The sequence below is a fragment of the Protopterus annectens genome, chromosome 10.part0 (assembly GCF_019279795.1).
Source record: "Protopterus annectens isolate FY-2018-M chromosome 10.part0, PAN1.0, whole genome shotgun sequence".
In the NCBI taxonomy this organism is placed as follows: Eukaryota; Metazoa; Chordata; order Ceratodontiformes; family Protopteridae; genus Protopterus; species Protopterus annectens.
This window is the reverse complement of record NC_056744.1, coordinates 391,526,365-391,552,213: the sequence shown is the minus strand read 5'-3', so window position 1 is coordinate 391,552,213 and position 25,849 is coordinate 391,526,365. Positions and strand designations below refer to the sequence as shown.

General features: G+C 41.5%; 1 protein-coding gene across 1 annotated transcript in view; it reads left to right on the top strand.

Annotated features, from left to right (window-relative positions):
* The window catches only part of TRMT1L (tRNA methyltransferase 1 like), a 741,948-nt gene that overhangs the window by 330,213 nt on the left and 385,886 nt on the right, over positions 1-25,849 (top strand). Inside the window, exon 7 of the mRNA XM_044085311.1 lies at positions 10,702-10,816. Coding sequence (XP_043941246.1) covers positions 10,702-10,816 — 115 coding nt within the window. The remainder of the gene's footprint in view (positions 1-10,701; positions 10,817-25,849) is intronic.

Here is a 25,849-nt window from a genome sequence, read left to right as displayed (position 1 = left end):
CTTTTCCAAGTATACCCAGCATCCCTACTCAGCACATGGCCAAACCAACGCAGTCTTGCCTTTCTTGCTTTGTCTCCAAACTGTCCAACCTGAGCTGTCCCTTTAATGTACTGATCCCTAATCCTGTCCATCCTAGTCACACCCAGTGCAAATCTTAACATCTTTAACTCTGCCACATCCAACTCAGACTCCTGCCTTTTAGTCAGTGCCATAGTCTCCAACCCATATAACATAGCTGGTCTCACTACCCTCTTGTAGACCTTCCCTTTCACTCTTACTGGTACCAGTCTGTCACAAATCACTCCTGACACTCTTCTCCACCCATTCCACCCTGCCTGTACTCTCTTCTTCACCTCTCTTCCACACTCACCATTACTCTGAACTGTTTATCCCAAGTACTTAAACTCATCCACCTTTACCGTCTCTACTCCCCGCATCCTCACCATTCCTCAACCGTCCCTCTCATTTACAGACATATATTCTGTTTTAGCCCTGCTGACCTTCATTCCTCTCCTCTCTAAAGCATATCTCCACCTCTCCAGGGTCTCCTCAACCTGGTCCCTACTCTCACTACAGATCACAATGTCATCTGCAAACATCATAGTCCACAGGGCCTCCTGTCTGATCTCCTCTGTCAACCTGTCCATCACCACTGCAAATAAGAAAGGGCTCAGAGCTGATCCTTGATGTAATCCCACCTCCACCTTAAACGTATCTGTCACTCCCACCACAGTCCTCACCAATGTCGCACTACCCTCGTACATATCCTGTACCACTCTTACATACTTCTCTGCCACTCCTGACTTCCTCATATAATACCACAACTCCTCTCAAGGCACCCTGTCATATGCTTTCTCTAAGTCCACAAAGACACAATGCAACTCCTTCTGACCTTCTCTGTATTTCTCCAACAACACACTCAGAGCAAATATTGCATCTGTAGTGCTCTTTCCTGGCATGAAACCATACTGCTGATCACTAATCATCACCTCCCTTCTTAACCTAGCTTCCACTACTCTTTCCCATAACTTCAGGCTGTGACTGATCAATTTTTATCCCTCTGTAGTTACTGCAGCTCTGCACATCACCCTTATTCTTAAAGATAGGTACCAAAACACTTTTTCTCCACTCCTCGGGCATCCTCTGACTTTCCAAAATTTCATTAAACAATCTGGTTAAAAATTCCACTGCTATTTCTCCTAAGCACCTCCATGCTTCCACTGGTATGTCATCTCAGACAACAGCCTTTCCATTCTTCATCCTCTTCATAGCTGTCCTTACTTCCTTCTTGCTAATCTGTTTCACTGTTTCACTTCCTGATTCACTATCCCCACATCATCCGACCTTCTCTCTCTCATTCTCTTCATTCATCAGCCCTTCAACGTACTCTTTCCATATACTCAACACACTCTCTCACTTGTGAGTACGTTTCCCTCACTGTCCTTTATCACCCTTACCTGCTGCACATCTTTCCCAGCTCTGTCTAGCCAATCGTTACAGGTCCTTTTCTCCCTCTTTTTAGTGTCCAATCTCTCATACAGCTCTCCATATGCCTTATCCTTAGCCTTCGCCACCTCTCTTTGCCATGCGACTCATCTCCTTATATTCATGTCTACTTTCTTCATCTCTTTGACAATCCCACTTCTTCTTCGCCAGTCTCTTCTCTGTATACTCTCCTGTACTTCCTCATTCCACCACCAGGTCTCCTTATCCTCCTTCCTCTGTCCAGATGTCACACCAAGCACCTTTCTAGCAGTCCCCCTTACTAGCTCTGCTGTAGTTACCCAGCTATTTGGTAACTCTTCACTGCCTCCCAGTGCCTGTCTTAACTCTTCCCTGAACTCCACCTCACAATCACCCTTTTTTAACTTCCACCATTTAATCCTTGGCACTTTCACACTCCTCCTCCTCTTCTTGATCACCAACGTCATCCTACAGACCACCATTCTTTGCTGCTTAACTACACTTTTTCCCCTGTCACCACTTTACAGTCTCCAATCTCCTTCAGACTGGCCCGCCTACATAGGATATAATCCACCTGTGTGCATCTTCCTCCACTCTTGTACATCACCTTATGCTCCTCCCTCTTCTTAAAATACGTATTCACCACCGCCATGTCCATCCTTTTCGCAAAATCCACAATCATCTGACCTTCTGCATTCCTCTCCTTAACACCATACTTACCCATCACTTTCTCATCCCCTCTGTTCACTTCACCAACATGCCCATTGAAGGCCGCTCCAATCACTAGTCTTTCACCCTTGGGTACACTCACCACCACTTCATCCAACTCACTCCAAAATTTTTCTTTCTCGTCCATCACACACCCAACTTGTGGAGCATATGCACTAACAACATTCATCATTACACCATCAATTTCAAGCTTCATAAATATCACTCTATCAGACACTCTCTTCACCTCCAAAACACTCTTGGCATACTGTTCCTTTAGGATAACCCCTACCCCATTTCTCCTGCCATCCACACCATGATAGAAAAATTTGAACCCGCCTCCTGTGCACCTGGCCTTACTTCCCTTCCATCTGGTCTCTTGCACGCACAATATATCAACCTTCCTTTTCTCCATCATATCAGCTAGCTCTCTCCCTATACAAGTCATACTGCCAACATTCAAAGTTCCTACCCTCACTACTACACTCCTAACCTTCCTCCTCTCTTCCTGCCTTTGGGCATGCCTTCCCCCACCTCTTCTCCTTCGGCCAACAGTAGCCCAATTTCCGCCAGCACCCTGTTGGCTAACCGCACTGGTGATAGTCGTTGTTAACCCAGGCCTCGACCAATCCGGTATGGAAATATGAAATGTTCTCCGCATAAGTAATTTGGAAGAGGATGCCCTTCCTGATGCAACCCTCCCCATTTACCCAGGCTTGGGACCGGCACAAAGAAATGCACTGGCTTGTGCATCCCCAGTGTCTGGGTTTTATATATATATATATATATATATATATATATATATATATATATATATATATATATATGTTTAATTGCTTCCCATTAAGGGGGGCACCTGACATCTGGGGCAAGAAAAACTGATGTAATGGCATCGGCTGCATGCTTTATACCCCTGACTACCTGACGTCACGGAAGATGAGACTGCAACCGATGCAGGACCCAAGACTTTGATAATCAGGCCGACTGAGGGCAGATAACTCCAAATGTGATGATAGCAACAGTGAATACACTCTAACATCTACATTTATGAGTGTACATGACTGTATTTTATAGCCACTCTGGTTGTTTAAGGTTCTGGCAGTGGTGGGTTCTATAGGTGGAGCCAGTGGTGAATCTGGCAATATGATTAGCTATGGGAAAGCTTACCTAGTTCGGATTTGTTGAGGTTTGACAGTACAGGCGAGGCATATAAAAGAGTAGAGAGTAGGTGTGATCGGTCAATTGCAGTCCTAGCCAGTGGGGTTAAAAATGTCTTGTTTCTGTGCAGTGATCCAAGCTTCTTATTGATGGTGTGTATGGTTTTATTGACCTGTAGGTCAAATTTGAGGTTGTCTATGATAACCCCTAGCAGTTTGGTGTGATTATCTGGGGAAATAGTGGTACCATTGTTAGATGTGACAGAGAATGGAAATGTGGTGGATCTACTAGTGGAGGAGAAGAGTAGAAGTTTAGTTTTATTGGGGTTCAGAAGTAGGTGTTGGTGGGTGAGCCATTTCTCGATAGTATTAAATGTATTTTGGGTTAAGGTTTGCAGTTCAGATGGGGAGATGGCTGAGCAGATCAGAGTGGAATCATCTGCATATTGAATGTAGGTAGCCTTAGGGATAGCAGTGTGAAGGTTGTTGATAAAAATAGAGAAGAGTAGTGGACCTAGTATGGACCCTTGAGGGACACCAAGTGTGAGAGGTAGCTGGCTGGAGAGTTTGCCCTGCCATAGTACCGTCTATTGTCTACCAGTCAAGTGGGACTGGAACCACTGGATAGTAGTCTTGTTGAGGGAAATAAAGTTTAGTGAAAGAATGAGAGTTCATGGTTGACCATGTCAAAGGCTTTTGATAGGTCAAGAAAGAGGGCAGATGTTAGCCTATTGTCAATCCTGTTTTGGTTTATGGCAGTAGTAAAGGAAAGGTGGGCTGAGGTGGTGCTGTGGTATGGCCTGAAACCATGCTAGGAGTTGGATAGTAATTTATTCTGTGTAAGGTGTTGCATTAGTTGCTTGTGTGCACATTTCTCCATTATAACTGGCTAGTGGGGAAAGAATGACAATGGGTCTATAGTTGGATATGTCTGTAGAGTTTTCACCTTTATGAAGTGGGATGACTTAAGATATTTTCCAGAGGGAGGGGATAGCATTTTCGGATAAGGTTCTATTTTTGAGGGTAGAAATGGGATATGCAATGTCATCTGCAGCTATTTGTAGGTACTCTGCGGGGAGGAGGTCAGCAGTGAGGATGGTAGATTTTAGTTTTTAGAAGTGTTTTGATAAAACTAGTTGATATTGGTTGGAAGCTAAATTCAGGGTGATTACTGGGTAGATTAGGCGTGTGGTGTAAGTTAGAGGGGGTTAGTTGATTTGCTAGGGATTGGATTGTTTCAGTGAAAAAGTTATTAAAGGTGCTAGCTATGGTCTCTGGGGAACTGTGTGTGTAGTTAGCCGGGGTTGGGGTGGTGGAATGACCTGGACAAAGTAGTTGATTTAAGCCTGCCCGGAACATTTGAGGGTTATTATATTGTTTTTGTAGATTTTGGTAGACGCTTTTTTTATCCAGTAAAATAGATTTTTTTGTATCATTCCTGAGTTGACGATATTTTAGATGGTCAAGTGGGGCTTTAGTTGTTCTCCATCTGGCCCAGGCTCTTTCTGGTTTTGATTTTAGCTTTGGTATCTTTTGTGAGCCATGGTGCTGTATTTGATCTAGTTTTTATTGTATGTGCTGGAGCATGGGAATCAAGGATCCTTAGGAATTTAGTGTTAAAGTGGTCTGTGGCCTCCTCTAATGTTAGATTTTTTTTAGTTTTGACCAGTCAACTGCTTTTAATTAATTCTGGAATATAGCAGTATCAAAGTTTTTACTGTTTCTACGTGTTTTATATTTGGGCTGGTGAGGGTTTCCTGCTTTGTTTTATGATCTAGGTTAGAAAATGACTAAGAAATAGACTAAGAAAGGAAAAGAATGCAGGCAGTATGGGGAAGGGGACAGATTGTATGGTCTGTAGGAAATGAGACATGTTCTAGATTAGGAATTATAAACAAAGAAATAAGAATTTAAGATGCAACAGGGAAGGGTAGTAATGTGAGAATGGACAAAAATGTACAAGATTAGTAGTATCTTGTGCATATACGAATATGACAGAGAGAGAGCAGCTGTTATGAAGAAGTCAAAAAATTTGTGTTAGTAAATATGCTAATATTGATGGTAGGTGATTTTAACTATAGCCTGACGAAAAGGGAAAAGTAACAAGATATGTTAATTGATTTACTAAAGTGTGGAGATTTAAAATTAGGAACAAATCGAGAATGAACATGTAAAAGGAATTTTTAAGACAAAATGATTATATACTTCTAAAAGCATGAAAGAAAAGGGGGTACAGGTGGCAAGAGTTTTCAGATCATTCAGCAGTATGGGCTAGATAGAATAGGGGAAGATGGTGAAATAATGAAGGAGAAAGAGTGACTACAGACTTTAAAAATGAGAAAGAAATAGAGAAATCATGGAAAAATCATATGGCAGAGAACATTTTATAAAAAAAAATGGAAATAGTGGGTTCTTTATAAGCAGAAGTATAAACAATATATTTAGAAATGGAAAGAAGACCAAAACAAAATGATGAAATGTAAAGAAATCTTACAAAATTATGAAAGAGGTAAACAAAGGAAGTGACAAAATAAGGGAAATGGAAAAACATGCATAAAAATAATACAAAAAAGTGAAAATGATAATACATTAATACATACACATTTTTTCAGAAAAGGAAAGAGATTTCCCCTTATTTACCGAAAGAAGAAATGAGAGAAGGAAGGATGGATGTTAGCCTAGATGGCAAGGGAAATGTACAAAAAAGATACTATGGAGATAGTAGAACGTTTTGTAAAAGATGTATGAGAAAGAGGAAATGGTCGGGCAAGAAGAATGGAAAGTGAAAAAAAAAACACATCTGAAAATGTAAGGATTTTTTTTAGAAAAATTATAGGAGTAGGGAAGGTGGCAAAAGAAAGTAAGAATGAATCTGTGCTGGTACTAGATGCTGTGAGTCTTATAAGGAAATGAGTAAAGATGAGAGAAGTTTTTTTTAGGATTTTAAATGAATGGCTGAAGGGAAGGTGTAATGAAAGAAGACATGGTAGAATCATAAAATTTATATGGAAAAAGGATGAAAGAAAACCTGCGGTGGTGCGTCGGTTAAAGTTGCTGCCTCACAGCAACAGGTTCTCTGGTTCGATTTTCAGCTGGGGAGCCTTTTCTGTGGGGTCTGCATATCCTCCCTGCAGTCACATGGGTTTCCTCCCACATCCCAAAGATGTGCTACGGTGGATTGGACACGCTAAATTGGCCCTTGGTGTGAGTATGTTTGCATTGTGTGGAAGGTTGGGTGCTAGGCTGGCAACTCTACACAGTAAAACTCCACTGCCAACTGTTCTGTGGACCTTTGTTCCATTGTGGCAACCCCTAATGGGAAAGGCCGAAAGAAGAAGAAAAAGTATAAGAAACATTAGAGGCCAAGAACACTAGAGAATACTGATATAAAATATTTATGAAAATATTACAAAAAAGGATGGAGAAAAACTATTGGATGAGGTAATGGAAGGGAATTATGGTATAAAAGGAGGATGGATGAAAGAAGTAGTAGAGATGATATTGAAAGAAAATAAACAAAACTGATAGCATCTGATATAGCTAAAGCATCTGATAAAGTGAACCTTGAAACAATGTGGAAGATTTTAGAGGCATATGGTATAGGATAAAAAATGTTAATGTAATAAGGAAATGTTATGAAAATTCATGGTACAAGTTATGATAAATAGCTGGCTTGAGGAAAAAGTATTAAGAGGGGAGTAAAACAGGGATGCCGGATAAATATGTGCTTATTTTATCAGTAATGTAATGCAGTAGTACAGATATGCATGCATGTATGAAATGAGGGAGGCAAGGTACTAGATGGAAGGAAATGTTATATTATCAGTATTTATGACACATGCAGATTTAGTTCTGATAACAAAAACAAGGGATGGATAAGTGAGGTTGTAACAAGGATTGAAAAGCTTGAGAGAGAGAAAAAGGCTGACCTGCAGTTAGTTATAAACGAGATGAAGTGCAAGGGATTTTGTGAGATAAAAAAATAAGTGGCATATATTTCACAAGAAAGGAAGTAAAGGTCTTGGGAGTGACATTTTGTGAACGTGGAAGTGTAATAATTCAGTGGATAGAGCGAGAGATACTGGAACAAAGTTTGTTAACTTGATGGAAAAGTGTTTCAAAAAAAGACACGCATGCTGAAAAATAACATTTAGAGGACTATATAGGTTTCCCAAGCAAATTAAAAAAGTTATTTGAGTTTTTTTGCTTTATTTGGGGTTCAAGGCTGACACCGATGAGAAGAGGCATAATTTATAGTTTAAAAAAAGAAGAAAGTGGTTCAAATTTAAAAAGCATAAATGCCTTTGTTTTGGATAATGAGAAAGGTAAAAGAAAGCCAAAAATAAATGATAGGCAAGATGCTATATGAAAAAGAAAACACAAGGGAGGAAAAGTCAGGAAAGAATGTGAAAAAAAAAATATGACAAAATGAAATTATGGAAGTTAAAAGTAAGTCGGTTAAAAAGAAAAAGAATGGTATAATATGATTTTAGAAAAAAATGATATACCCATGGAATGAATTAAAAGATAATGAAAAAAAGCAATAAAATAAAAAAAAGTTTGACATTTTTTATGAAGCAAAGGATTTTTTGTGGACAAATTTATTAGAAAAGTTAATGGTGAAAGGGAATATCAAATATAAGACGATGGAGCTAAGGATATGTTACTGTAATGAAGAAGAAACAGCAAAACATTGTTTTTTGGATTGCAAAAAATTTTTAAAAAATTGGGAAAAGTTTAAAAAGTAATAAATATGGGAAGGGTTTAAATGTGTAAGTATGATATGTCTGTATGATAAAGTAAAAAATGCGATATTGGTAAGTGGGATAAAATACTAAGATGGTTATGGAAAAAGGTGGGGGGATAGAGATAAATAAAAAAGGGGAAAAAATTATGAAATAAATAGAACTGTTTAATCGTTTGTGTTTAAGTATGAATGTAAAAAGTATGTGTAAATAATTGATTTAATTTTTATATGCTACAAAATAATGTAAAAATGTCAATACAGCACCCCTACTCTTTTCGATATATGCCATGGGATCTTCTACGTCCAAATGAGCTTCCATCAACTTGTTAAATGGAGGTCCTATTTGCTTATCTTGAAAGATGACGCACTTAGGAGTTCAGCACCTTTCTAAGCTGCATTGCAGTGTCAGCAATCCAATTACCTGGAGTGGGACTAAAACCCACAATCTTTTGGTCTTTCAGCACCAAAGGCAAGTGTGCTACCCATTACACCAGTAACACTGCAACCTAGAATAATGCAAAGCTTATTGTGTAGAGCTTTTGGAATTAAAAAGAAAAAAAGAGAGAGAGAAAAGGCCAGTAGCCATCCATGTATATCTGAATGCTGTGCATGTGACTGGGTTACTCTTGGAAAACCCAGCTTAAAACTTGTGATTTTGGGAAACCAGTCTGTTGGCATGTGCGGATAAAGCCCTGAGTATGACCCAGCTAACAAGAGTTTGATTATTGGCTCGGGCAGCAAGCAGGGTAACTTTCATAGCAGAGAGGATGGTGATTCCTGGCTGTGACTGTATTTACCACTCCATTGTAATGTAGCAGAGGTGACTCATAACACTGAATGCAACAGTTGCTTGGGAAAGGTATGCACTGTGGCTGCCCAAGCTGATAACAGTAGCTCCCTCTCTCACATGTGAAGGACATGGGAGAGTGTAGATTGCCCCTATGGTGACACTGGTGGGCATGTCACCATCAGGTGGTGGTGTTAGAGCCGAATACAAAAAAAAAAAATGCTTTCTTGGCCAGATGTCAGTGTGAGCACAAGGAACCTCTGATGTCTTTTTGGATGATGGCCTACTGTGCAAGACTCCCCCTGGTGGATTGTGAAGGGATGATGGGTATAAATTAGGCATGTCTGCTGTTTGAACTGCAGTAGCTATAGAGTGATGTAATGCATGCATGATCTCTGTTCATCAAAAGCTTATGCATTTCAGCTCTTATTTTTACCTTCTTGTCTGGCATTCCGCATGTAAGTATTTAAGTGATGTTACTGCAGTGTTTAGTTTGCCCCTTCCTTGTTTAAGCAGAAACATGTGTAACACCTTGCTTGACTTGATAAATTACACCACCAATGCAGCATTTCTTCTGCACAGGAGATACAGTTCAGGCCAGTGTCTAGCATGGCCTGTGTTCTTCCAAACTGCTAAACTGTCCAGAAGTGAAACTTCCTGGAACAGGTGAAGGAAGGCCCTTCTGATTCTCTTGGTTCTACAGGGCATGATGTTGATTGCTTGCCAGGTAGTAAGGAAGGCTAAACAGCATAGGAGATAATGCTTTCTGTCCTACGTACCACAGCAGAAAAACGATATTTACTGGATATTCTGAGTTTCCAGTAATTGGTTTTCCTTGTGTATTTGATTTTTCCTCAAGTACGTCAAGCAGATGAACCTAGAAAATTAGCTGCTGTGCTGTCTTTTTTTGTATTCTAGGCATTACTCTGATTTGATAGGGGGTGTCCAAGGTGTGCTTTACATGTACTGTGGAAAAGATTGCAGTGGTTGAGTCATTCCTAATGTCTTGTCTCAGAATGTTGGTAGCTTTGTATACGCTCAGCAGGATGCTGTGTAGCTGCTTTTTCGTGGTAATGCCCTGTTAATATAGTCCAGAATCGGTGTTATTTTGAGGCAGTGTTCTTGAGGGAAACAGAGTGGATGTCAGGAATTTGTCCCTTAGCAGCAATTGAAAAATATCTTCAACTCATGTAAACTGTGTTTTTTTTTTTATGTAAACAGTATGTTAAAAAGAAATGTCTGAATTTCTAGTGAATATTTGCCTGCTGTTTCATTCCAGTGGGTGTTACTCAAATTTCTTGTGTAACTAGTAAATACCATATTTAATTTCATGACTGTTATGACAGGAGCTAATGGCGAAACTAGTTCAGACTTCAAATTAGCAGGATTCATCCTGCATTGGGAGGTCAGGGAAAAGACTAGACTGTGAGAGTACTTCTTTTAACCACATTTCCTTTGAGTCTGTGTTTGTGAAATGCCTTGTGGAAAACTTTAGAACTCCTTGAAAAGACTTGCTAGCTTTGTATGCCATCAGTAATGCTGGTGGAGGGAGATGCTTCTGATGTAGGTATTGCAACTGGGGAGTTTATACATGTGTAGTCAAGTATATTGCTGAATTAATAGTTCAGAATTAAAGGAATATATTTAGGTGGTGATCTCGCTGTATTTATTGGTCACACAACTCATTTGTTTTCTGAGAGGGATGATAAAAACAGGAACCTAGGTTGTGTAGCACCTACCTACACTGTCCATTTTAGGAGCTAGAGCTGTAACTTTTTGATTAATTATTGCATTTAATGGAGGTTTTACATTACTGATGGTGTTTATTTTCCCTCCAGAAAAAAGCTGTCCTGAAATAATGAAGGAGGGAGGCACTAATATCCAGCTTCTACCCAATTATTCCACCCCTCAGAAAACGGAGACATTTTTCAATCCAAAAATGAAAATGAACAGGTGCGTGACTAGGAAGTGTAATGCAAATGAACCACAAAGCTGTATCTTATATCATCCTGTTTGTTCGTTTCAACAATGGGAATGGCAGCCACAAGCAGCAGTTACTTGGTATTTTTGAGAGTTTCGGGCTTGGAACTCTTAGTCATTCCCATAAGACTGCAGATCTTCCCTCTCCAGAATCTCATTTGCCATGCACCTGCAAACATCAAGAGGTGCTCTCAGGTTTGTTCATTATTTTAGATTTCTTTGGTCTATAATTTTTAGTCCCTATCTTTTGAAGTGATACCCTTAGTCTGTTTAGAAAAAAATAGGAAGAAGGGATTGATGAAATTGAGGACAATGATTTAGGTTGGCTGTTTAATTGTAATGAATTTTTTGAATATTTTTTTAACAGAAAAGGTGTTATTTGCTTGTTCCTTTCTTCATCCCATCAGGTCACCATTTTTATTTTGGCACATAAGATGTGTGTGGCTCAAGAACTTTACAGGAAAGAAAGAATAAGCTAATTTTAAGATGGGTATTATCTAGTGATTCTTTGATCATTGCTAAGGGCAAGAAAAAGAGGAGAAAGGCAAATTGACTGTCTGGCATTCAATCTGAGATGGAGCTGTTCAGACTTTGTTCCCGAGTATTTTTCATTTGGCAATTATGGTAGTTGGGAAGGACTTTCCTTGTACAAGGAGAGTAAGCGGTTTCTTCTTGGACAAAAGTTATCAGGATAGTTAGACATTTCCCCTGTTATATCGCTACTTCTCTGCAGGTCATTCCATAGTCCCCTCTTGCAGGTTGACTGATGTAGGAAGAAGAGAGCACTGGTCAAGGTAAAAACAGAATTGGGCATCCTGCTTTCCCACTCCGTTTCCAGACTGACAAGAGAAGGCCCACTGTCTCTTCACAGTCTGTCCATCCTTTCCTGGGCCTGTTTCTAGCATCAGGTGTTGTGAAGATTACAAATCTGCCACTGACGTCAACCCCATGAGCCTGACTTAGTCATCTGCATCCTTTTGCACTATTAACTTTAGTGCTGAATTTCTCTGTGCTTATGGTCACTAGGGCCCTGATTCTAAACATTGACAGGTTGGCACCAGTCCGAACCCACGTTTCCTTGAGCCATTTTGATGTTGGCATTTACATTCTTGGCACCAAAGCTGTCCTCAGTGTTGACACTGGTCTCAACACCAAGACCTAGTGTAGACAATTGAGTTCCAATCCGTTTGGATGCAACAGTTTGGCCCAAATGTGTCTGTGCTGAGGTTCTCATCATCAATTAACGAGAGATAGAAACCATAGAGAGGGGACCTCTGGGAATGGTGGATATTCCTGTGGAATTGGCTCTGACATCTGCACATTTCATGATGCCCCTCAGTTTTGAAACCTTTACTCTGCCATCTCCATCACAGAAGAGCAAGAGGGGAAGAAAGCAGTGCAGAGGTAGGATGATGGCTTTCAGACTAGATTCCTCATTACATTCAAATGAGGCATCTCTGGGTGTTACTAAGAGGATGTGTAAGAGGAGGAATCAGAACTCCCCTACAGATTTGACCACCGACTGATTATAGACAAAGGGGAGAGAGGGAGGTTCATCATTATGATCACTGCTGCAGTAGCATAAGCTTATATGGATCATGTCCTGCGTAGGATACGACAGCTGGACAGATTCTAAAGATTCAGGACACCTTCCGTGTGCTTAAACCATTAATGAGCTTGAGATGAGCTGACTAAGTCATGTTTGAGCTTGAGCTTTTCTACTGCTCCGATCTCCCCTTGACAGGCTTTTCGAGGATCAATCTGCTAATGCTGTCTGTTGCTGGGCAGATGTTCACTTCAGAGGAAAAAACCTTCTACTGTACTCCCCCCCCCCCCCTGGTTAAAAATGTACTTTGAGAAGTAGTTTTAAACTAGGAAACTTTTGTGTACTTTAAAACAGGAGTGCACTTTTTTACTTTTAGTATCAAAAGTTGTTCAAAACTACATTTTCCATGGAGAAACTGTGTTTATTTTACTTTTGGGGAAAACATGTTTAAAATGATTTTTTTACTGCATTTTTTGTGGAAAGGTTTCTTTATTTTATACTTTTCTGTTGCTGATAAGCCTTGATAGGAATCTGGCACTATTTTTGGCTTGACAGTGGAACAGTATACTGGTTCTTTGGTCAGACCTTCTTTCAGCCACACACAGAATTGTTAAGCAGCCTTTCCCAGCATAGCAGGCTGGTAATTTGTCTCATCCTTAGGTGGGTGACTGCTGTGGTCAAAGCTGGTTCCTCAGATCACTAATCTTTTTCTTTGGATGCCACTGGTGTAGTCCATAATACAGCCACCATGCACCTAGGGTCGGGCACTTCCTCTACAGCTGTTGAGGTCCCCTTAATGGGCAAGGGAGAGTTATTCCTGGCTGTCTTGGGTGAAGGGGGAGGGAATGTACATCTTTCTAGCCAGAATGTTGGGCCCATCCCTGGGGAAGTTGTTGCTGGTAATACTAGGTCTATTTCTTCTCAAATATCTGTCAAAAAGAGACTGTGGAAACTAATCCTTTGTCTTCTCCTGTGTTAGTTACTCTGGACAGGAGTAATTTATTAGACTTGGGTCAGGGCTTTGTTTTGGCCTTTAACCCTTCTTACAAGGAGGTTTCTGGTAAAAGAAAAATGTGTTCATTCCTTTTTATCTGATTTAAGAAATTTATCCTGCAGTAGAATATGAAGGGGACAGATGCAGTGTCTTTTCTCCTAGAGTTTCTGATTCAGATTCTAAAGTGTGTGGTGTCTGATTCTCTCTCTGAGGGATTCTTTCTCTCAGGACTATTTCCAGAATGAATAAATGTTTTCAGTGGGAGGATAGTGAGGTTTCTCAGTCCCTCAGAAATTATTATGATTTATTGCAGCTGGAATTTCCAGAACTTTCACCTATACCCCAGTTTTGTAAGCTTTTGAGGATGTTTCTGTCACTGTGTCCAGTTTCCCCTGACAGTCAGCCTCCTGCCCCTAAAAAAAAGCATATAGCAAGTTCCAACTTTTAAGCTTTTATAAACCAATCCCAGCCCTGATCCAGCAGCTATAGCTTCAGTGAACCCAACTGTTGCTAACCACTTTAACTCATATCCATCTCCTTCTGATAAGGATAGGAAAGCTATTGATAAATTTAGGAAAATGTGTATGCTTTCTGCAACTTTAATTATTAGAATTCTAAACTGCCAGGGGCATATGCTGAAGTTAATCCTGGCCAGTTGTGAAAGTACTAGGAATGTTTTAGCTTTGGTTTCCTCTTGTGAAGAAAAATATTAACTGTGTAATTTAGCTTCTGTTTCTCAAGTCGCATAATTAGTTCTCTGCATTGCCATTTGGCTGTTCTCTGCTCCAGGAGTGTTCACAAAGTGTCTTGCTCCCATGATAGCCCAGTGAGGACTGCAGGGTATCCACATTTTTCCATATTTAGATAACTTGCCTATCTTTGCAGAGTATTTTTCAAGTGTCAAGAATCTCTTTTGGGCAAGGGATATCCTACATAGGCTGGAATTCCAAGAGAACATCCAAAAGTCTTTTCTGACTCCCTTTCACATTACTTTTTCTTGGGTGCCTGCTGGACACCAGTACAAATGGCTTTCCTTCCACTTAAAAAAAAATATATAGATCTATATCGATCTATTTATGTTTTTTCTGGTCAGACTTCAGTCTCTGAGAGGGAACAGGATTCTGGCTTTCATGGCATCCATGATTCTAATGATACCTCTTGCAAGACTCCACATGAGAAAGCTACAGCGGTATCTGAAATCTGTGTGGTCCCAGCATCAACATCCATTGATTTTTTTTTTTTTTTTTTTTCTTCCAAATTCCAGTTCTCAGTTCTCGAACTAGTAAAAAGTGAGACCATATGGTAGAGAGAGTACATTTCTCTTAATCCGTGTCTCTCATTCGCCCTTCCTGCTCCAAAGCAGTTGGTCACAACAGACGCCTTAGATGTGCTTAGAGCAGTTTAAGTGGGCATAAAAGTGCAGTGTCTTTGAGACAAAAAAAAAAAAAAAAACAGGCCAAAACACAAATGCTAGCACTTATAAATGGTCTCAACTCAATAAATCATCCCTTCTTTTGGAATTGGCCAGGTGTAAATTGCCATAAGCTTCCTCATAAGACTGGATTTACTCACGCAAGATTCAGGGGTGTTTGATATATCTCAACCCAAACAGCTACACCTGACTGGATAATTTGACCGTAATATCTTTTAGTCCCCTGTTTTCTGAAGATGTGCAGCAAGTATTAATGGAGTTAAAAAAGCGTTCTACTGGAAAATCCTGTATTAGAAAACTGGGAAGGGTTTTCGTGTTGGTGCCAACAAAAGAAATGGTGCCCATTCAGGGCTAATGTTTCTCTGGTTTTACAATATTTGTAAGTTACTGTCCTGTGATGAGAGGTCAGCACAGCCATGGGTGAAATCTGTTCTGTTCTCACATCCTCAACAACAAAACAATTAAACCGTGAACATACTGTGAGATCATGCAACAGCAGTGCTTAGTATGGCTAGGAAATGTTTCCTATCATGTGATCTTGCTCCTACTGTGACCAACAAGTAGGATATTAGATCATTCCTTTTTGATTATTTTGCTGTTACCGTACGCCAGTTGTCCATACACACTAGTGAGCATGAGTGTGTGTGCACCAGATAGAATCCAGCATGGGAACAGTCCTTACAGGCTTCAGGGATAAAAAAAAAGTGCAAAAAAAAAATCCAGCAACCAAGGACTAAAAATGCAGCATGAAAGTTTATTAAACAGCAGCTCTAAACACACCCAGACTGGCTTCGCCAGTGGGTAAAATAACAAGTGCCACTATTCAGGAACATATACAGCGTCCCACTAAGGGCCGCGGTGGTACAGCGGATAGCGTTGTCGCCTCACAGCAAGAGGTTCTCCCGTTCGATTCTCGGCTGGTATGCCTTCTGTGTGGAGTCTGCATGTCCTCCCTGCAGTCGAGTGACTTTTAAAGACATGCAGGTAGGTGCGTGCGTGAATGGGTGTGCCTTCTTTGAAGGTTGGGCATCGGGCTGGCAACTCGGCATCGTAAAAATCCACTGCCAATCATTAGCGGACCAGAGTTCTGTTGTGGCGACCCCTAACCGGGAAAAGCCAAAAGACATTACAATATATCGTCCCGCAATCATCTGAAGGCACCAGTTGAAAAAAAAGATGTCACAGTGAGATTTCTGAAGTGTAAATATAATCACAAAAACATAAAGAAGTATGTATATGCCAGAAAATAGACACGCAGGTGAAAGGTTTACATTGACATGCAAACCAAAGCTCAAATGAGCATCAGTGGGGAAAAAAATATTTCATGGTTAAGTAATGCTTATTCTGTGCTCTATCCAGTAGGTAGAGCGTAAATACCCTTGAAAACAAGAGACATCTCTATGCACTATAATGTGGTAGTATAAATTTGCAAGACATCCTATATAGAACCTTCCTATAACATAAAGAGGGTACCTATGATCGCGTAAAAAACAATTAAATTACAGCTGGAAATTCTGTATTCTCATTCAAACCAGAACTTAAAGAAAAAAATCCAAAATCTTTCCTTCTTATTTAGTCCCTATTCCATACAATGGGTTTAATTTTGGATGGAATGTAATCAGTGCCAATAAAAACAAGAGGCTTGGGGATGTACTTTAATGTGCCTAAATAAAGCACTGCACTCATGTTTACAGTAAATATCCCTGAGATGGAGACTCGTTCCTTAAAAGATGTGAGGTCCTGTCAACATAGAAATCTAGATGGTGTCACATTTCATAGGACCTCAAATATAAAACATTTTTGAAGTATTTCTGTTGGAGAATAATGCGCCAGAATGCATGTAACAGCAGAAAGAATATCTGCCCCTTGGTAAACATCCCAAGAATTTATCATTAGCAGCAGACCCTTAGTTAAGATTTGCTTCAAATTATGTCTGTTAGGAAGTGTATTACACAGAACATTATTGGGAGACAGCTTGTCCCAATGAGAATCAGTAATGTTTATGATGGTATTAAAATTGTAACCATAATGTAACACAAACCTAGGACTAGGAAATCGTGCTCCATTTCTATCTTGATATGTCAAGCAATCAAACTTGGTGTAACAGAAGTAGCACGTCTAGGAGACAGCTTTTTCCTGTTGTAACCCACATGAATAAGCCATGGCCTTGAGTCTGACTATGAGGCTTGCATATCCTTCACATATGAATAAACTGAGGTTTAAGAATGCCATTAAATACATGTCTAGGATTTAGGAATATCTTTAAATACATGTCTAAGATGGCAACTGCTAGAATGTAGTGGAACATTCTTTCTAAATGGTTTCCTGTGTACACTAAAGACCATCCAAAGTTTTGGTAACATTAACATTTAAAAAATCAGTGAAACACGTGGAAGTTCCCAGTAAATCATTTAATTTGAGTATCTTAATTTTAATAAACTTAGATTGTGGGCCCTTCCAGGTGACCCAAAAGTCACCAAGGTAGCATTGCCATATATATTTCTGAGAAAACGTTTGTGCTGCTGTCACACAATACAACTTGTCCAGTATATTCTATGAAAATATTGGCATGTAGGGTGTAAATGCTGCCACCCATGGCAGAACCCCTAAAATCATTAAAAAAAAAAAAAAAAAAAAAACGAATCATTATAACAGAAAACATTTGAGTTAAAATAAAATCTAAGGGCGACCAAGACACTGTCTTGGTGGATAGAAGTATACAGTGAATTAACACCTGCATATCAGAGAGGAGTTGTAAACACTGGGTAGTTGCCTGCAGCCGAGACCTGATCAAAGGAACCAGAGGTTTAAAGTATTTCTGTACAAAAGAAAAAGAGAAAAATATTTTGGATTTTTTTCTACTGGGCAAATTTAAATCCTGGTTTGAATGAGAATATATCATTTCCAGTCATAATCTATATGATCATTTTACCCTTTTAATGTCCAGGAAGGTTCAGTATGTGATATCTTGTATATTATACTAGCAAATTGTAATGCATCCAGATGCCAGTTTTGTTTTCAGGGGTATTGTTTACATTTTGTTTAAAATGCAACTTAATGAATTAAGCATGAAATAAACAGTACTTAACCATGAAATAGTTTGATAAAAAATGTATTGATGCTCACCTGAGCTTTGTTTTATATGCCAATGTACAACATTTAGCTGTGTGTCTATTTTTCTGGCATATATATTTTATATTTTTTAAACAAGAAACATTTTCATTGAATTATCACTTATGACATAGGCAGTTGTACAACTATACAGGTGAAAACAAACCATATCGACATATTCCCAGTTGCAAACACCACACATCACATGAAATCTTCTATAACAGTCATTGTCAATCAAACGATACATATCACATTCAGTTCCTGCCCCAGAACACCACTCTGTATGTATTGTTCCCATTCCTTTCCATGCAGTTTGCTCCTACCCTTTCCAAAAATCTCACCTCCAGCCCTATTCATTTGTGTTAGTACATTCACCCTTCCACTACATTTGGTGTAGACCATGATCTCCATCCTCTAGCAACTCCCCCCTTGGCAGTCACCAGAACCAGACTCAGCAAGGCCTCACTATGTCTACACAAGTCTGATTTTGCTTCACTGCTGAAAAAAGTCATCATCCCAACCACATCAACCTGCTCATCTAATACACCTGTCAGGGTAGTCTGTAGGGAACTTCTAAGGTCTGCCCATCCGTCATACTCCCAAAAAACATTTTCCCCATTGCCTCACTTACCCATTACACCTCCAACATTTGCAATCTACCTGAGGAAGAACTCCTTGGAGTTTGCCTGGGGCAAATAGTTCCAAGCAAAAATCTCAAATCCTCTAGACTGTTTTGCACAACTGGGCTCCACATACATCCTCCCACTATCTTCCTGTGAAGTGCCCATCCAGTCTCCCTTCCCAGTCCTTCCAACCTCCCCTGATTTAACCGCTACAGTCGTCATGCAACATTCTATATGCCTTACCAATTATTCCTCCTTCAACAGAAGCCTGTGTTACAAACTCCACCATTGCTGGTCTTCCACCCGGGATCATCCACCTCACTCTCCTTTTCTGCACTCTGACTCCATTACCTGACAGGGAAGGCAGTCTCCAGCCTGCTGTCCAAATGTATTTCCAGCCTTGCCCCACTCTTCCACTCTTCCCTCTCTAATTATCTGCTCTGAACATTTTGACTCCCCCACCAGTCCCCTCCTGCCCACTCTCAGCACCCTCCAATTGCAGCCATCCCCATAGGCCAACCCTCTGCTATCCGCTCCTGTGCCGGCCCAGCTCCCAGAATACCCTTTGCTACTCCATGAATATAGCACTCTCTGCATGGTTATTGTCTTTCTCCCTATGGATCTGCATCCAAAATCCCAGTCTTTCCTCCACTTCCTGGGACCCTTACCAGTTTCCCCCCTCCACTACAAACCACACCTTTCCACTAGTGTCACATATAGGAGCCCTAACTGTGTATCTCTGAAATACCCCTTCAAATCAGGTAATTCCAAACCACCACATCCCACCGGACTCCTGCCCTCTTCCCCTCCCAGACAAAATCCCTCAACTCCGCACTAATTGCTATCCAGAACTTCTCCTCTGGCCGATTTAAAAAAAAAAAAAAAAAAAAAAAAAAAAATGCCTGACCTATGTAGAAAACCAAAGGGACCAAAAACACTTTCACTGCTCATATCTTTCAGTCCACATCCATAAAACAGAGCCCCCAGGTGCTCAACCCTTGTATCATCTTTTGTTTAGTTCTAGACATCCCCAGCTACCACAACATAACCAATTTGTGAGTACATGATTTACAGATATTACCTTTGTTTTATCTTCATTCATTTTGTATCCTGAAAAGACATGAAATAGTCTTAGAATGTTCAACACTGAAATGTCCTTTTTTGGTTTTATCGGGTGCAAACCAATATTTGCAAATAAAGTCAACTTTTCTTGATTACTGTACTAATTATATCCTTGAATTTCTGAGTCCCTTATTTGCTTTACCAGTGGATGTTCATCGTGCATACAGCTGCAGTCATAACAGATGGGTTATCCTGCCGTCAGGCGGGTCCACGGTCGGCCAAATTCCAAAGTCTAGGTCCGGCGTCGGATGTCGTCGCTTCTTCCCTGACGTCAGTGCGGCAGGGGTATAAAAGAACCAGCCAACGCCATTTTCTTCAGTCTTTCTTGCCGCGCGGTGCCCGAAGCAGAAGCAGTTCGCAAGTGCCGGTCGGCCAGCTCCTGAGATTACGAATATTTTTCAACCGAAGTCTTCTTGAAAGCTAAGTACCCCGTTGGGGGAACTTTTCTTGCCTCAGACCGATGTCAGACAAAGTTAATTGCATTTCATGTGGGAAGCAAATACCGCATAAGGATTTCCATTCCCTCTGCATTCCTTGCTTAGGCCCAGACCACGACGTCTCGGTCTGTCGTTTTTGTGCTACATTCAACAAACGCACTATTAAGCGTCGGGCGGAGTTCGCCCAACACTATTTTGGCAAAAAGTTTAAGTACATTATGTCGTCGGATTCTCCGACTCCAGTTTTGAGTAAAAGACGCAAAGATAAGGACCGACATACGAGGTCCGCGACTTCTACCGACACCACGCTAAAGCCGACTACAGGTGCTCCGGTTCTCAGCGAGGTGCCTACGCAGCCCCTGACTACTGATGACACTTCCTTAGCGGTGTCTTCTGTGCCCGAGGTCGCAGGCTCCTTGGCCCACACCCCGATTACAGATACAGACGCCACTCTTGGCAGGGAAACTCAGAGTTTAGACAGGCCTGCCACCTCTCAAGGTGTCTTCAGGCCTTCTTCTTCTTCTTCCATTAAGGCTTTCACTAAATCTAAAGCAGCCATGCATACTAAAAGACAAGCTCCACAGGGCCCCTCTCAAGGCCCCATGCCTAAAAAACAGATGCTCAAAATGGCTGAGGATTTGATTACTCTTATCAGGGGTTCTCAACCCCCCTCGGACAAAAGGCCCAGAGTGGAGGAAGAATACCCTTCCTCGGACCAGGCCTCCATTACTTCAGAACATTCTGAAGACCAGGAACATTCATACTCCCCTTTTGAAGATTCTGATGCAGAGGAGTCCATTCCCTCTGTCTCCCCCCCCCCCCCTTGAGGACTATTCTTTTGGGGAAACCTTGCATACCTTGAGGGAACGCTTCCACTGGGAAGGCCAAGATTACTCAGACTCCAAGAAAAGGCTCAGGACATACGAGGTCCGCGACTTCTACCGACACCACGCTAAAGCCGACTACAGGTGCTCCGGTTCTCAGTGAGGTGCCTACGCAGCCCCTGACTACTGATGACACTTCCTTAGCGGTGTCTTCTGTGCCCGAGGTCGCAGGCTCCTTGGCCCACACCCCGATTACAGATACAGACGCCACTCTTGGCAGGGAAACTCAGAGTTTAGACAGGCCTGCCACCTCTCAAGGTGTCTTCAGGCCTTCTTCTTCTTCTTCCATTAAGGCTTTCACTAAATCTAAAGCAGCCATGCATACTAAAAGACAAGCTCCACAGGGCCCCTCTCAAGGCCCCATGCCTAAAAAACAGATGCTCAAAATGGCTGAGGATTTGATTACTCTTATCAGGGGTTCTCAACCCCCCTCGGACAAAAGGCCCAGAGTGGAGGAAGAATACCCTTCCTCGGACCAGGCCTCCATTACTTCAGAACATTCTGAAGACCAGGAACATTCATACTCCCCTTTTGAAGATTCTGATGCAGAGGAGTCCATTCCCTCTGTCTCCCCTTGAGGACTATTCTTTTGGGGAAACCTTGCATACCTTGAGGGAACGCTTCCACTGGGAAGGCCAAGATTACTCAGACTCCAAGAAAAGGCTCAGGGATTTCCTATTGCTCCCTCAGCACAGGCCTCTGGCTATCCCTCCTGTCTTAGACATACTAGATGATGTGTATTCAGAGGCCAGCCTTAACCCAGATTCTTTACCTCCAGCTCCAGTCAAGCCTGATAGGTATTACCGGGTTCCTGATTCACACCAATTCCTATACAAAAGCCATGTGGCTGACCCAGAAACTATTTCACAGGGTCCCAAGGGAATTAAGGCCTCCACTGCCAAAAATCCATTACCTTCAGAGAGAGATTCCAGAGCTTTAGAAAGGTGGGGGGAAAAAGGTATACACCTCGGCCACTTTAACCATGAGGGCATTAAACTGTCAGTTCCATATGTTAAAGTATCAACAGTTTTTGTTATCTCAGTTGAAAAGCAAAATGTCACAACCTGAACAACCAGACTTGGAGTTGCAGGATTGGTTGCATAGTGCAGAACAAGTGGGTAAACATACATTGCAATGTGGTTTTGATGCTTTAGAGGCCTCATGTAGAGCTGCTGTTACAGGATCAGTCATACGTAGACATGCTTGGCTCAAAGAGCAAACCTTACCAGATCATGTCAAAGCTAAAATTACTAGATGCACCGCTTCAAAAAGATGTATTGTTTGGTGTTAAAGCTGAGGAGGTATTAAAGAAAATGGAGGAAAAGGCAAAATCAATGCAAACAGTGAAAGATTTCCTACAGGTACAACCTCCACATTTCAGTAGAAATTGGCCTTCAAAAAATTGGTCCTTTCCAGCCACGGACAGACTTCAAAGAGGTAGATACAGGCACCCGAGGGGTAGAGGGCAATCTCAAGGATCATTTAGAGGCAGACAATGGCAAGCACCTACACCAAGAGGTGGTGAGGATAGATCACAGCCATTCAGAAAGCAGAACCAATGACTTTCCCCTTTGCATGCCAAGCAAAGCTCTAATGGCAGCACCTTTAGGCGGAAAACTGGCATTATTTTCGAAAAATTGGCATATTGTCACAAAAGACAAATGGATCCTGGACATTATAGACAGAGGCTACAGATTCCACTTTCACACCCTTCCAAAAATGAGAGGCATGCCAAACCTGCCACAAAATCAAAGGGCAGAGGCACAGAAACAAATTTCAGCTCTCATGGACATGAAAGCTATTCAAGAGGTACCTGCACAAGAACAGGGTCAAGGTTTTATTCCAGACTATTCCTGGTACCAAGGAAGGACAAAGATTGGAGACCTATTTTGGACCTATCCATCCTAAACACATATTTACTCATACCAAAATTCAAGATACTCACATTACAGCAGCTTCTTCCCATGCTGGGCAAGGAGTCTTGGCTGGTAACATTGGACCTCAAGGAGGCATACCTGCATGTCCCTATCAGACAAGATTGCAGAAGATACCTCAGATTTCTTGCAGGTTCAACCCATTATCAATTCTCTGCATTGCCCTTTGGCTTATCTACTGCGCCCAGAGTGTTCACAAAATGCCTGGCATCAGTAATTGCCTTCAGACTTCAAGGGATACAAATATACCCATATTTGGACGACTGCCTGATCCAAGCGGACAACAAACACATACTTCTGAAACACCTGGCGTTTGTAATAAAGTTGTTGAACTCTCTGGGATACACAGTCAACAAAAAGAAATCAAGACTAATACCCTCTCAAACAATAATTTTCCTGGGTGCCAGCTTGAATACAAACACCCAGATGGCCTACCTCACGCCAGAGAAACAAGGGCAACTATCTCAATACTTCAGAAAACTGGCAACCTTCACCAGGCTGACTGCAAGGAAAATCCTGCGGGCTCTGGGATTCATGGCATCTTGCATCCTGCTAATCCCATGTGCAAAGCTGCATATGAGGAAACTTCAGTGGTACCTAAAAAACTTATGGTCTCTGGTCTCAACACAGCCACAGTTTGGAAACAATTATTATACCACTGATTCCATGCCTCCAAAAGGAATTTCTGTGGTGGGCTCAATCATGCCAAAGAAACATAGGTCTCCCATTCTGCTTGCCTCAAGCAAATCAAATCATCACAACAGACGCCTCGGACTACGCCTGGGGGGCGCACATGACAGATCAGTGCATTCAGGGCAAATGGTCCCAAAAAGAAAAGCACCTACACATCAATCAAAAGGAAATGCTAGCAGTAAAAAATGCTATTATGACTTTCAAAGACCTACTGCATGCAGGCCAGATATTGATAAGGACAGACAACACCACAGTGATGTGGTACATAAACAAACAGGGAGGAACCCATTCATATCCCCTGTGCAGGCTAGCCATGTCTCTTTGGAACATGGCTCTGGAATTACAAATCCAACTTCAAGCACAATTCCTGCCAGGCAAAGAAAACACGCTGGCAGACAACCTAAGCAGAAATATGACAGATCCACATGAATGGAAGTTGCATCCTCAAGTTTTTACAAAGATAATTCAAGCATGGGGAAGGCCAGACATGGATCTCTTTGCTACCCACAGAAATTACCAATTGACAAAATTCTGCTCAAGGACCTATCATCCATAGGCCTGGAAAGTGGACGCACTCTCTTTCAGTTGGACAACAATGACAGTTTATGCCTTTCCACCTCTTCCTCTGCTGCCCAAAGTTCTATTAAAAGCCAGTGCAGACAGACCAAAGATGATTCTCATTGCTCCAGACTGGCCAAGACAACACTGGTACCCACTCCTGAGGAGCCTGACGCATTCCCCACCATGGATCCTGCCTCTAATGCCTCTTCTGTTGACTCAGCACAACTTCAAAACTCTTCACAGTCAGCTGAAAACACTCAATCTAGCCGCATGGAGGATTCCTTAAATTCACAACAGACCGTACTCTCCAAGGAGGTGCAGGATGTCATTTTGGAGGCCAGAAGGCCTTCTACTAGAAAAGCCTACTCCGCAAAATGGAAACGGTTTTGTGCCTGGAATCAGAAAAAGGGTCAGAATCCTGGAATACTGAATTTACCTCAAATATTACAGTACCTAGCTGAGATGCTAAGCAGTGGGCTTTCATTCTCCTCCATCAAAATCCATGCCTCAGCCATTTCTGCTCAATACAACACTGATCCTCCTTTATTCTCTCACCCTCTCTTAAGACAGTTCCTCAGAGGGGCTAAGAATATAAAACCCCCAAGGAAGCAACCGGTACCTGCTTGGGACCTCAATTTCATTCTAGAAAAACCTGACCCTGCCTCCATTTGAGCCAGCTGCTTCAACAGAACTGCAATATTTGTCATGGAAAACAGCCTTCCTTTTGGCTATCACCTCAGCACGCAGGGATTCGGAACTACAAGCCCTCATGGCTGTGCAGCCTTTCATCATTTTCCATCAGGACAGAGTTTCCTTACGAACCAACCCTTCCTTTATGCCAAAGGTAGTATCCAGGGTAGTCTTGAATCAGGCTATCCACTTACCTACCTTTTACCCTAATCCACAAAACAAAGGGGAGAGACTACTACATTCCTTTGACATTCACAGACAGCTTCGTTATTATTTGGACAGAACAAAGCCATTCAGAAAATCAGAGCAACTCTTTGTGTCCTATGCTACAGGTGCTCAAGGGAAGGCTATTTCCAAACAAACAATCTCAAAATGGATAGCCCACTGCATACGCTTTTGTTATTCTTTTCATGGTAAAACTGTACCTACAGGCATCGGATCTCACTCCACAAGGGCCACAGCTACCTCTGCAGCTTTCCTCAGGGCAGGTTCCTACCAAAGATATTTTGGAAGCAGCCACTTGGAGTTCTGTACATACTTTCTCCAAGCACTATTGCCTACCATTATACTCCAAAACTAGAGCGGGCTTTGCCACTGCAGTTTTCAGGGCATCCTTGCTCCTCCTAGTTCCACTTAGTGCCTACCACCCCTTTTTTAGCTTTGGGATTCTACCCATCTGTTATGACTGCAGCTGTATGCACGATGAACATAGTACAGTTTTGTACCTACCATAAATGTAGATGTTAGAGTGCTAATACAGCTGCAGTCCAGGGTTCCCTCCCTTCTTCCCCTCTTGGGACAGGCCTTATGGCTAACACCTCCTCATACAACCTGATTGGGGTATTCTTTTATGGTGTATTTGCTTGCAACTACTGTTTTTTGATTATATTGCATTGCATTATTACATAAATCTATGTTTTGCCTTCCTTCTGGGGGCACCTGACATCTGGGGCAAGAAAAACTGAAGAAAATGGGGTCT